The sequence below is a fragment of the Zophobas morio genome, unplaced genomic scaffold (genome assembly GCF_036711695.1).
Source record: "Zophobas morio isolate AGI-343-1 ecotype UQ-CSIRO unplaced genomic scaffold, CSIRO_AGI_Zmor_V1 ptg000023l, whole genome shotgun sequence".
NCBI lineage: Eukaryota > Metazoa > Arthropoda > Insecta > Coleoptera > Tenebrionidae > Zophobas > Zophobas morio.
Genome location: NW_026972128.1, coordinates 14,918,372 through 14,932,172, shown reverse-complemented (window position 1 = coordinate 14,932,172; position 13,801 = coordinate 14,918,372). Strand labels below are relative to the sequence as shown.

The 13,801-nt window shown below is 30.9% G+C and overlaps 2 protein-coding genes across 2 annotated transcripts; one reads left to right on the top strand and one right to left on the bottom strand.

The window, feature by feature from the left end:
• Nucleotides 1-189: 189 nt before the first annotated feature.
• On the bottom strand, nt 190-3,549 carry LOC135134545 (UDP-glycosyltransferase UGT5-like). Its single transcript, XM_064063239.1, has 5 exons — nt 3,161-3,549; nt 2,499-3,106; nt 2,221-2,440; nt 1,945-2,164; nt 190-1,087 (listed from the first exon to the last, which is right to left on the bottom strand). The coding sequence occupies exons 1-5, from the start codon at nt 3,375-3,377 to the stop codon at nt 811-813; spliced, it is 1,542 nt and encodes a 513-aa protein (XP_063919309.1). The 5' UTR covers nt 3,378-3,549; the 3' UTR covers nt 190-810.
• An 8,504-nt stretch (nt 3,550-12,053) lies between these two features.
• On the top strand, nt 12,054-13,268 carry LOC135133921 (ejaculatory bulb-specific protein 3-like). Its single transcript, XM_064062470.1, has 2 exons — nt 12,054-12,314; nt 12,982-13,268. Exons 1-2 carry the CDS (start codon nt 12,125-12,127, stop codon nt 13,176-13,178), a joined length of 387 nt encoding a protein of 128 aa, XP_063918540.1. The 5' UTR covers nt 12,054-12,124; the 3' UTR covers nt 13,179-13,268.
• Nucleotides 13,269-13,801: the final 533 nt, after the last annotated feature.

Genomic DNA, 13,801 nt, shown 5'->3' with positions numbered 1-13,801 from the left:
ATATTATGATATGTTCTTGTTAAGTTTAGTATTGTAATTATTAACTCTTAAATGAAAGAAGATCAAATCTCCAAACACACCATTAAATTAAACGACCAGACGTCAGAAAATTATTACGTTAAAGCTGCCATCTGTATTAATTCTTATATAATCTCTAATTGATTTTAAAAATCTTAGTATCGGTTTCTATAACGAGTAGCAAACGATTTTGGACGTATCCTCTCACTCGTTCCACTAGTTCGAGAACCTTACCCAGTTTCTCACCTTTTTGTAAATGTAGTACGCGCTTCAAGTTGTATTTTTCATAATAATAATAATAATAATAATAACAATGATTTATTCATGTTTATACATGACAACATGAAAATACAGATCTTGTATAACTAGACATAACAATGTATTTTGTATCAACAGGGTAGTGTAAATCCATGGATAGTAGTAACTAATATCACTAGATACTGGCAATTATAGTTTTGGAAATTTCATTCTACCCTATAAAATTTTATTGACGATAACGAGACGGATATGGTAAGAAATATTTATGTCTCACACAAGTTCACTCGAATTTGTCTGAAAACATTTAGCAGGTAGTTGTGCTCATAAAATAATGGTCATTTCCGTTCATGAGTAACGACGGTCCCTGTCCGGACCTGGATTATTCTGCTTTCTAACATTTGGGGATCACCGGCACGCGACAACTTAAGTTGTAAATATCTTTTGCTATTGTACTACTGTCCGTCTCGTTATTGCCAATCAAATTTTATAGGGTACAATGAAATTTCCAAAACTATACCTAAAACTGACAGTAAACTAATTTACTTTAATTTTTCTTTTACTTATAAGTAAATTTAAAACTAAGTTAATTATCTTATACACAATTACCAATAATAAAATAATTATTACTAATAGAAAGAGAATAATGTCTAGTCCATAAGCTTTGTAATATGGATAATTTCTCCCTGGAAAGCTTAAGAAATCAGCGCCACCATGACGTATTACATATTCTGTCCAGAAAACTGCTTTTTCCAAAGCTGTTTGCGGTTTATCTTTGTATATACGGGAAAGTCTTCGAACATTTTCAAAATATCTGAAATTACAGGTTTTAAAAAATACAAGTTTATAATAATAATGTCTATAATATAATACATATAAGCAGCAGTTCTGCTGCAGGTGTTAGGAAACTGAGAGGGTACTTAGAATTTTGTTTGTAATTTCACCAAAGGGCAATTGCTAATACAAAATGAAATCGCATTCGACGCCACGGTTCCCTTCAACGAGAATAATTAATGTAAGATCAGTTCATTACGTCAAATATTCATTATCTCAAATATTGTGAAGCCTTTGTCAATGCTGTCAATACCCATAATCTTGCCAGTTGGGTTTATTTCATATGAGCTTTGCTTTATGTGATAGGGGAATTCGGTCCACGATGCAGTTTTGACGAACTCATTTCAATTTAATCATTAACTTGAATGAATGCATATTTGAACATCATGTATATTCTTTTTTAGAGTTATTAGAATTAGAGTTTGTTTGCTTCCTTCCTTATAATTAATAATATAATAATATTAATTACAATTATTAATAATATTCAATGCGTTGTCTTCAAAATTCCACACCTAAATATAGAGCTCTTTCTAAATGTCATTGTTCATGTGCATGTTTATCTGAAATATAGGATTTTCGCCGCAGTCAATCGGGCCTTCGAGCTGGCTACTTCAGTTGTGAGGATGGAAGTAAGTTCGGGTTATTACCAATTTGTATTTAAATTATGAGAGTAAGTTAGTTTTAATTTTGTTTTCTATTAAAAAGAACACGAGTTCGTTCTATACTGATACGCGAGTAAATACCCTCTCTCTAATTTTTTACTGCAGATTTAAATTTGACAAAATATAGTTTGATATTATAATCTGTCACTTATAAAATATTGTAAAATATACTTACACTGGATTATCCAAAACTTCTCTTACAGTTTGTAAAACATAACCAGATGTAATTCGGGTGAAGTCTATTGAAAGACCTAATTTTTTTTCAATAATCAATTTTGCATTGATATGCTGATCAACAATAAATGGGACACAAATCATTGGTACTCCGTGATAGAACGACTCTTGTGTGCTTAAGGCTCCGCCATGACCAATAAACAATTTGACATTAGGATGCCCTTAAATACACTTATTCTAATACATTTATTACACACTCAGTGTAAACATTACAAACCTAAGGCATCGTTTTGGGGTAACCATTTTCTAACGATGACATTTTTCGGGAGATTTTCAATGTCACTTTCAAATTTCCAAATAACTGTTTCTGGAATTTTACTAAAAGCATCTATGAGTGCCCTTTGTGTACGTTTATCCAGTTTGTCAGAACGTATATTTGTTCCTAGTGAGAAAATAATGGCTCCATTTTTAGCATTATCCAGAATTGTTTTCAGATCCTATATTGTATTCTTTAATAGTTAAACGTGTCTAGGTCTACAATTAATTTGGACATACCGGAGGCAGTTCATTGGAACGGTGAGTATGCAGACCTCCTACAGATATAAAATTGGGTGCGAGTGGCTGCGGATAATCTAATATTGGATCAGTGTTAGTTAATACGAGAGACATATGACGCTCAAATTCTTCCATAGAAGGTATATTTTCTCCAAAGATTTTCTTCGTTATGTCGTGCTCCCGTCTATATTGGTTTAAATAGCGGGACGCTGTATCGATATACATGTACAAGACGTTAAAAGTTCTTTCAACGAAATTCATATCTGCAGTATAGGGAAGACCATACCAAGGAATTGACGTAGGGTACATGTTGTTACCAAAATTGTATGATACATATGACGGTAAAAGAAAAGCAGTGACGGCAATTGTAGGTGGGTATTTAAATCTGTGTATTAAGGGATACAAACAAGGGCCTGAAGTTACGTCAACTATAATAAGATCAAATTTAAAATCTGGAGGATAATTCAGTAAGTTATGGAGTCCTTCAGATCGCAAAATTTTATTGCAACCAAAAGTACACCAATTCTGAAATTCTATACTCATTCGTATTGGACTATAACTTGCCATGTCATTTAAGTCGTAACTGATGTCCAAACTTTCATACACTCCTGCAAAGACAACAATAAAAATATCTACATAGTATTAAAATAAGAGTTAAATACCTTCTAGGAAGATATGGGTGTAATTATCAGATTTTGGCAATTTATCTATGTCAGGATCTACAAGGGTTACGTTATGTCCTCGTTTGACCAGTGCCATGGTAAGAACACCATTCCATATATGATGGCTAGGAGACGGGATGGACGATACGTATAAAATATTGGCACAAAGCACACTTTTAACACTTGTTAACACTATCAGCAAAAATAAAGTACACATGTTTGTAGCGGTACTTTTAAAAAAATTGTAATTTCCGCAAACTAACTTATTGTTTTTAAATCGCCGAACATTTTATCAAGAGATAACGTGTGATTTGAAGAGTCATGTTACATTAGATGAGTTACATCACAGATAACCTTTATACTTCAAATGAATTAACTATTTAGGCAGTTCCAAGGACAAATAAAATAGTGGGTAATTTTACGCACCACTGAAACTCTATAAATTAAACTGTGATGTTTGATGACGAATCAGTTTGTTTTATTTATACAAAGATAACGGTGTAATGAAAAACGAGAGTGAAAATATTATTTTATAAAATTATACACGTGAAATTGAAAATAAAAGACGCTTTCAAGTCATTCTTAGTTTCCCTATTACCATAATTAAATCTTAATTATGGAAATAATCATATTTAAAAATTCAGTCCATGCAACAGTTATGACGTAGTCATTAGGTATAAAATTTTAAAAATACTCGTGTCACGACAAAATTAGTTTCTAGAAATTAAAATTAAATCAAATTAAAACTGATAAAAACTGGAATGATTTTTCGCATAGTGATTTTGTATGGTTTTTTTCAATACAATTCTTTAATGTAGATAAATTTTTTATCTAAATCATTTCACTACTCGGTAGAAAGTAAACGACTTTAAAGCAAAAAAATTCTGCGTATTAAAAATATCCCTGCAAAAATGAGTTGTTACTAATGTCACTTTTATAATTAAAGTTGCTTTTCGTACATAAATAGCAAGTTTCAAAATATTTATATAGAATAACCACCTGAAAAAATTAACAGTACTCCACTGAAATAGTGCATAGGTACAAACGATAAATATACAGGGTTAGTCACGAGAGAATTACTTCTGAAAATTATTTTTACGCAACCCAAAATACGAATACCATGTACCATTTGATACTAACTGAATTTAAAATGAAATGCTTAATCCATGATTGCTTTGAGTTTGACAATCTCATTTTGACAATTGTGGAAAAGGAGGTTACGCGAGTGTCAATGGTGGTACCGCTGTCAGTCGGAAATCTCCTCCGGCGCCGCTAATAAATTTGTCAGTGTGCCTCTTGATCTTTTGCAACCGATTAATCACGAGAAAATTATTTCTAAAAATTCCTTTTACGGCATTTTATTCAAAGATTACAACACAAACTCAAACAAGTAAGTAAATAATTTAACTACTAATCTGTTGAAAATGTTGGGCATTTTGGGGGGATGCTACGGCTTTTTTGTAAATGGATGGCCGAAGAAGTCCAGAGGTTGCAGATTTGCATTTCGAAGAGGCTCTAGGTGACGCAGAGATGGCGAATTAACACATGCACATTAGCGGGGGACAACATTGGTAGAGCACTTACGGCTTCAGTATAGCCCAGATTGATCTGACTGTATGTCGTCGATCCAATGGGGCTCTAGAGGCGAGTCAACGATGAAAAAAATGTTAAAAATTAATTAACGTCAAAGTGACACTGCCAAAGTCAAAGCAATCATGGATTAGGCATTTCATTTTAAATTTAGATAATATCAAGTGGTACAGGGTATTAGTATTTTGGGTTGCGTAAAAATAATTTTCAGAAGTAATTCTCTCGTGACTAACCCTGTATGTTGTGCCACCAGTGTCTCTAAATGATAGTAATTTAAGATATTAACCATAATATTAACGTAATTTCCAAAAAAATATTATGGAACTAATAACACAGGTTTACAAAAATCAAAAAAGTTTGGACTGAATATCTATTTATCATTTCTAGTGTATTTTCGCTCGCTGAATTCAAATCCGTGCTCAGTTGTTTTCCAGCACGTATAGATTTTGTGATTGCGCAAGGTCACTAATCATTGGGCTAATCAAAAATTTCGTTACTACGACAAAAATGGTGCAGCCTTTAAATACTTACTCTAAATTTTTCCAACGTTATCTTATGCCAAAATAAGAGAAGGTCCGGACATACGAAAACTGATTCAAGACAGCCAATTTACGAGATATTTGTCATCGTGCACAAGTTTCTCGGTATTAACAAAACTTCCGATTGCAAAGAAATTGTTGGAACATTATTGAAGGCTTATAAACAAATTGGGGCTCGCATGTCTTTGAAGTTACATTTCCTTTATTCGCATCTAGATTTTTTCCTGCTAATTTAGGCGCTACCAGTTATGAACAGGGAGAACGTCTACATCAAAATTTACACAGCATGGAAAAAAATTACCAAGGTTTTTGGGATGAAGGCATGATGAGCGATTATTGCTGAATGTTGTTGCGTGAAACCGATGATCAAACGTATGCTCGACAAAGTAATACTGGACTACACTTTCAATTTTAAAAATTTTTTGTAAGAAAACTGCTAAATATAGTAAAATTTGATCAAAACTTGTCATATTCAATATCTTAAAAACTTGACGTGATGGCGACAAACGGATTGCAGAATCGTGTTCAGTGTGGAAAATTGGTCTCAGAACACTAATTGGTTGCTTTGTCCAAAAACTAGTGTAAACCTGTGTAATTTGCTGAAGTCTATAGATAGACTAATAAAAAAATTACTACACCTTATAAATAAGTAGAAACAATCACGATCACAGCACAGTGTTTTTTTAATAAAGTATTTAAATTATTTAATATGTATTCGTTTGTAGATTACTTTAAATAATAATAACAAGTACTTAAGTATTTGTTTAGAAAAATAATTATTGTACGGAGAAAATTTATCATTCAAAAAAATTATTATCGGAAAGCTATGCACCACATTTAACACTAATACGAAATTAGGATTGCCTACCTATAACCCACAACAACTACATAAACTGACCGAAACGATGCTCTGTTCTGCCTAATGAGTGCATTGCTCTAAAACCAAAAATCATTAAGAAAAAAAATAAAAGAAAAGTTGGATATGCTAATTCTAATTCTGTAATCAGTTTTTTTTTCTGGCACGTCAGATTATGGAGATGATCGACATGACTACGTTCATGGTTTACAAAAATTTGAGGATGTTAGCAAATTACATGGAATTTCCGTTTAGTTTATTAATATTTATGGCTAACCGAAGATAATTAGTGATTAACTGAATTATAGGTCCTTGTAAAGATGATAATGAATTAATGAATTAATGTTTTATCTCGTGTAGGTACCTAAATGCCTTATTTTCCATGCATTTCTAAATAAAAGCATTTTGAAAAAACTATACATGCTACAAAAATCTAAAAGCAGATTCTGTTGATCACAAAAATGTTCACTTTGTAGACAGTGTTGTTTTGTCCTTCTTAAATAACATAAATGGGCAGTTTTACCTATGGAAAATAGACATAAACATAATTAAGGTTTATAAAATTTTAAAATACCCAATAAATCTCTGTAAAAATAATACAGACTTGATAAATAAAAATTAAGCATAATTATTCATTCTTTGCAGTTCTGTCACTGTAAGAATCTTAGTAATAATATATTTTTTTGACAAACGTAAGTCGCTTTTACACAAAGAATAATGATTGTTATAACCTTGAAGAGTAAGTAATAAATTAACAATTTGTAGTTAATTATATTTATACAGTGTTATTGATTGAGAACAATGCCATGATTTTTCATCAGCTAATGACTGATTAGTACGTCTATACCGTACTACAAAAAATATTGATTGCCATGATTATAGGGTTTCTATAAAAAAAAGTATATTCGCAAAATCAAATTTTATAATTTTACAAAAAAGCTGGATATGCTTCATTATACTTCAGGGGCGAGGGAAGTTCTGTCGAAATAACCTTTGATTATTTTTTTACACAACAGATTTATAGAGCAATAAATAATAAGAATAATAAAGACAAAGACAGAGACACACAGAGAGAAAATGTGTGTTTAAAAAGGTTGAAATTTTAAGGATTCTGTCCTGTTTTTAAGAAAAATACTTACACATAAAATTCGATTTGGGCTAAAAAATTCACCTTCGGAAGAACAGTTAAAATTTTAATACTTTTGATGGGCAAAATAATTTTTATGCAGTATTATTACACGAGATTGGGCATACCTTAGCTATTGAACATTCTGCAAATAATAATTCGACTATGTACGCCTATTATAAAGATGATCTTAATAAATTAGGACTCAAAATGATATGTGGGCAATTCAATATTTATATGGGAGACCTGTACGATTAAAATATGAATTAATACCAACAACAACTGTTAAAATATCAATAAATAAATCAGTTATTACAGAATAACCGAGTTCAACACAGGTTCATGACTCATGACCATGAGCCAAAGGCGAATTCTAGATTGGTGACCCTTTAGATCTTATTTTACCAGATTTATGTTCAATACATCATCCAGACAAGTTTTTAATAACTTCAAATCACAATTTGTATAAATTTCACAAAAAATGGGTTTGGATAATGGATATAAATGGCAAACGATACAGAGATCCGAAATTAATATCCGAATATTTGCCATTTGTAAAACAAATCTCTCACATTTGACCTTCTGGAGTAGTTATAATTATAGATGAAAATAAATAGGAGTATTATTTTATTGGTTTTTCTGGATTTTCAAATAAAGCATTTTGAAAACATTTATAAATTAGGAGTGTCGAGCAATTTTAAAATTTAAACTATTTTTAATTCATACAGAGGACGTACTTTTATCTTTTATGATAATTATTAGTATATTGAATTGAATGAATGTACTATGAAACCAAAACCAGACGGAATTATTAATAAACTATTTCCTGGTGTTTCATCTGATGTAAATGGTGTCTTTCAATATAGAAATGGAATATTGTACTTTTTAAAAAAGAAGGATAACAATGCGATTTCATAGGAATGTTTTAATTTATGAGTAGCTTATTTTGTAAAAAATTATCAAGATATTTAGGTTTGATTTATGTCGAAGGAATGTTAAAGAAAGCAAAAGAAAAACCATTTGAACAGATCCTCTCTCGTTTAAATAACAAAAATTCAAAATTATGTAATCTCCTTCAGAATAAATAAATATTTAATCGCAGGTAAAAATAGTGTGTTTGACTCATCATTTTGTGTTGTGCCAGAATATCAATGCAAATGGACGAGATGTTGTTCGTACAGACATAGATTACACAATTTATATGAACATTTCTAAAACACCAAATTTTTAAATTGGTTTAGATCAGCAACCATCATTTTCAAGTCAATTATGGATGAACAAATACAATATGACACTATTCCAGTATTCGAAATAGAGCGAACTCACCAGTGAATATGTAGGGAACACTAAAACTCAACTTTTTATCTCAAAGTAAATTTGTTTCTTGAGATTACTACAAACCTAAGCACAAATATATTACAAAAAGACGTCACAAATATTTTGATAAAACAAAAATAAACCAAAATTACCGAACAAAAAATTTTATAATAAAGTATAAAAAAGTTAGACTCAGAATACAACCAAAAATTCATAGTTTAATATTAGTTTCGGAGAATATTTGTCTAAAAATTCGAAAATCGATATTTTCAACCTGATTGAAAACGAGAAATGAACGTTTAATCAAAATAATCCTGCTAGAGTACGTTTATTAGAAATAAAAAACATTCTAAAGTTAATGTAAGTGAACCTCAAAAAACACAGAAAAAATATTCCTAAGATAAACCCAAACATTGAAGACCACTGTTTTCAGTTTTTAATGATTGACTGAAAATTTCTGAAATTTAAATATTTCACAAAACCAGTAGTGATAATTGTAATGATAATGACTAATGAGAATGACTAATAAATTGCAGTAATGCGTAAAACGTAAAGACGGTCGGTAATGAGACTGAGTAATGACTTAATGAGATAAAAATCAAAATTGGATTTATGGGTTTTCCAAATTATTTCAGCCAAAAATGCCAATTTTATAGAATTGAGTTCTTGTTGAAACAAACATATTAAACAAGTTGTTACGTAACGATTTGTACAATCCTTATTTTTATATGAGTTATGCAGTCCCTGATCAAATCAATAAAATAATAAAAGACTGGACAAATAAGGCACAATACATTGAATAATAGACCGATACATCAAGCTTAATCGCAGTACTCACCCTTTAAATCCTGATTTTTTTTTCTTCCGCGCCGATTCTTGCAGACTCCTTCCTCATGGGTACATCACAACACTCACCTTTCACTTTAACCCTGAAATCAATTTATTTTTAACAAAAGTTAACCACTTAAACAAACTAATTGACACAACACAGTGCCCGCACTCAACAAAGCCAAAACCGACAGAATTTCTTGACGTAACACAAAAAAATCAAGAAAAAATTCTCTCCGTACACCGTATCAGACATTTTTTGCAGAGTTTTTATTCATCGACACATCGACGCGCTAAATGAATCTTATTTAAAATACCACAACATTGTTCATTAACAAAACATAATTTTCGTGTTGTGTGGATCAATAAGAAATTACAAATGTTACACAGAATTTGCCAAAAACGAATTAGAAAGCCCAATTTAAATATCTGTTTGGAAAATATTTTATTTGTCAAGAGTTAATACCACGACACAGAATTTAAATGTTTTCATCACCTTTGCCAAAATACTCTTGTAAAAAAGATTCGTACGGGGTATTACAACGCTCAAAGGGCGGATAATTAGGCATTTTCTGTTGAATGTAGAAAAAAAACTTCAACACAGTCTAATAGAGCTATAATTTATAAGCACATATGTATTTGCAAACAAACAGAGTTTCCATTTAAGCATTATAATAGAATCCATTTGGCTACTTTCATGTTTTCCCGACGTTTCATAACCCCTAGAATATAAAAAAGAGATATCCCGTTTCCGTCTGTCTATCCGATGATAGTACACACATATATATTAAAAATATCGTGTAGATGGTAAAACACCAACAAAAATTTGCCTGGTTATCCTCTCCATGATTCGATGACGTCATTATTTACAGTTGTAATTCTGAAATAGTGAATATTAGTTTATAGACTGTCTTGGGATTTAGTTTTATGATGCCCGTTCATAAAACTTTTGATTCCTACAGGAAAACTATCTATACTCAACTCACTTGACATACACCTTGAAAAACTTTTATGACTAACGCGACTTAAGCCAAACTGGCTATTGTAAGCTTTATGGACCCAAACCGGAAGTTTTACTGTTCATTGTTGCCATAATGGAGCTGTAAAGTTTTACTAGATATATGTGAATTGAGTTAAGTTATACAATAGCCAGTTTGATTTGTAAGGGTGCTTTGTCAAGTGAGTTTTGTATAAGCACGTAATAATTTAACAAATTTGCAAGTCTGCCTTTCACCCTGATGAATTGTGTAAATTGTTGTATGGTACCTAAATACTCATTAGTCACTACCATCTTTTCAAAGATCACTATAACAACCTGCTGCATTCACTACAAACTTCAAATTATGAAAAGGAATCAGAACAAAAAAGTTCATATATATTTTTTTTGTTATATTATGACTTAAAAACGTAACATATAATTGTGGGCGATCTTGCAAATACTTTATTTTCTTCAGTCTTGTAGATAGGATCTATTCAATTTACATTAAGAACAGTTCATTACTGTAATATATGTGTTTGTCATTCATTATGTACCTATTAGTTATTTCCTAACTATCACGGAAATTCCTGAAACTAACGATTTGCGAAAAATATTGAGAAATCTTTGAAATGTGTGTAATTCGGCAGCCTATCTATCGCAAATAAGGCGCTATTAGGAAGAAAACTTTTACCTAAACATGATTTCCTCCTCTGGTTAGGAATACTCTGACCCTAATCATTAATAAAATCAATAATAGTTCTTTAACTGTTTTCGCATAATATATTTCTGACTCTCCAGAGAGTTTAGATAAAAAATTTTGAGCATTTGTTTAATAACAAAAAAAATTGTAATTTTCTTCGCATCGACATTAGTTTAAGTACTGAAGTATATAGGTGTTTATCATGCTTTGGAGATTTGGAAAAAGGTTAATAAACCTCCTGTAACGGTCAACTATAGGTAACTCAACATGTTGTACACAAAATCAATGACCAGAACCGTATTTACACATAGACATAATACGCAAATGCGGTCCTGGGTTTGACGATTTTCCAGTCTTCTTTGATGAAAGAAAATGTATCAACCGTGCATATTATTTGCCAAATTTTCGTCATTTTAACGTCTATTCTCTAATCTTTCCATTAGAAGACTAGTAATTAAGGACTATACAAAGTTGTATTTTGTCTACAATTACTGACTGATTGCTTTATTGGAATGCCCTTGAATGTTGGAAGGTACTACGTTTGAAGTTTTTTTGTACAGATACTACTACTATGTAGTATTTTTTTGTCGTTGTTGAATCGTTTTATTGTACACATTTTGTACATACTGTGAAGATTTATTTTGTTAGATTTAACATTTTCACTCTTCATTATGCATGTAAAGAGTCTCGTCTACAGCCAAACAATTATGACGTCAGCTTTTTTTATATGCAATAATAGAAGTGTGTGTGCCTAGTCATTAGTTTTTTTTATTCGATAAATGGTTAATCACTGCTCATACCAAGCTATCGGACACAAAAGATACGTAGTACACAACTGTTGCATTAAATATTCCTTGGTTTTAATGGATATTTTCATAAGTACAGCAAAAATGTCATCGTTTGCAAAGCTCGCTACTTTTATGTACATGTACAGCACATTTCTTACTTAATTGTGAAATAATTACCCTGGAGTCTATATAAAGACAAGTATTTTCCATATACCTTTAATGTAGTTTTATTACCCTCACGATGAAGGTACTTGCACTTCTTTTTCTTACTTTCGTTTTGGTCAAATGTGTACCTGCACCTTCCCAGTACACTACCAAATATGACAACATCGACTTGAATCAGATACTAAAAAGCGACAGACTTTTAAGAAATTACATAAACTGTCTTTTGGAAAAAGGGAAGTGTAGTCCTGATGGTGAAGAATTAAAATGTAAGTGTTTTTTCAATTTTTTTATTTTGTACATCAGTTAGTTGGTTTATTGACCTTCACGTTATTGATCGCCAAGATACGATTCTTGGAATTACCAAAGAAGTTTGCTGAACCAGTTTTGTTAATGATTACCTTAGGTTGGCAGCCATATATTTTTAGAGACCTGTTAGTAGTTCCACCAAAAAAAGATGAATCGAAAATTTTACATACATTATACAACAAGAACTAAAAACTTTCCATTATTTTTGTTGCTGGTTCTGAAAAATAGAATAATGAAATGTCGATGTTATCACAAAAACATTTTGAAGTTCTACAAATTGGCTTAATTATTATGTAGTGGATATTATTATATTAATGAGGTAGCAATTATGTTATTTATTATAAAATAATGGTTATTTGGATAAACTGTGTGTGTATCGAAGGGGTAAAAAACCATCAGTGACAATTTTGAGTAACATAGAATTTGAAAATCTTTATTTCGTTGAACCTTAAACTAATAAGAATGTCGTATTTATACATCAATGACGAGTTGCATACGAAATTCTGCTTTATAAAATACGATTTTTTTAATTTTTGAAAAATAGGAATATTTATCATGGTAGAAGTAATAATACACAGAAACTATGGGCATGTTTTTGAAAATAAATTATAATTGCTCTTTTTCTAGCCCACATTGAGGATGCGCTTCTTACGTCATGTCAAAAATGTAGCGAAAAACAGAGAAATGGTAGCAAGACCATCGTACGATTTTTACTGAAGAACAAACGCGACTGGTGGAATGAGTTGGAGGCCAAGTACGACCCGTCGGGAAGCTACAAAACCAAATATGCAGAAGAATTGAAAGCAGAGGGAATTGAGATATAAGATAGCGTTTTTTAGCCAGATTTATAAATAAATGTTTATTATTTCTTGAGAATATTGTATGTAAATATGTCGGTAATAATAAATAATTAAGTGGAAAGTTTTCGCAGTTTTTATTGTTAAAAACGAAGGTTAAACAGTTTTACATTATTTTTTTTATTATTTAATATACACATTCTCATAATCGTCACTTCTTTCTAGTTTTGTTTCCACTTGTAATACTAGTTCAGTTTTAATTTTTTAACGTTGATGGAAAACCCTGCAGAAATTACCATCAGGAACTTGATTGCCTTGTTTTGCTCTGCTATTCATCTCAGAAAAAATGTGTCTAGATCAGCGAATAAATAACTTCTAGGTGTGGTTCTTCGAGTGTATGGCAGCGGTACTATTTTTCTGTAAAATTCCACTGTAGAACGTGTTATTAATGAATGCATTTGTATTGTTTATCAAGATTTATAACATTATAACCAAAAATTTGAGTGTAATATAGTAAAGAAGCAGTTTTGCTGCTAAACAAAATTGATGCAAAGAACAAAATGCAATAAGCAAAAACTAATCATATTAGAACAGAAAAAAAAAGTATTTAAATTGTTCATTGCAACTAACTCTTAAAAATCTACATAATA

Excerpts from the sequence above, each read along its gene's own strand:
- LOC135133921 (XM_064062470.1), top strand. The coding sequence starts at position 12,125 with ATGAAGGTACTTGCACTTCTTTTTCTTACTTTCGTTTTGGTCAAATGT. Across the intron at positions 12,315-12,981 it reads TGATGGTGAAGAATTAAAAT|CCCACATTGAGGATGCGCTT; the intron begins GTAAGTGTTTTT and ends CTCTTTTTCTAG.
- LOC135134545 (XM_064063239.1), bottom strand. The coding sequence starts at position 3,377 with ATGTGTACTTTATTTTTGCTGATAGTGTTAACAAGTGTTAAAAGTGTG. Across the intron at positions 2,165-2,220 it reads ACCCCAAAACGATGCCTTAG|GGCATCCTAATGTCAAATTG; the intron begins GTTTGTAATGTT and ends AGTGTATTTAAG. Across the intron at positions 1,088-1,944 it reads GAAGTTTTGGATAATCCAGT|ATATTTTGAAAATGTTCGAA; the intron begins GTAAGTATATTT and ends CTGTAATTTCAG.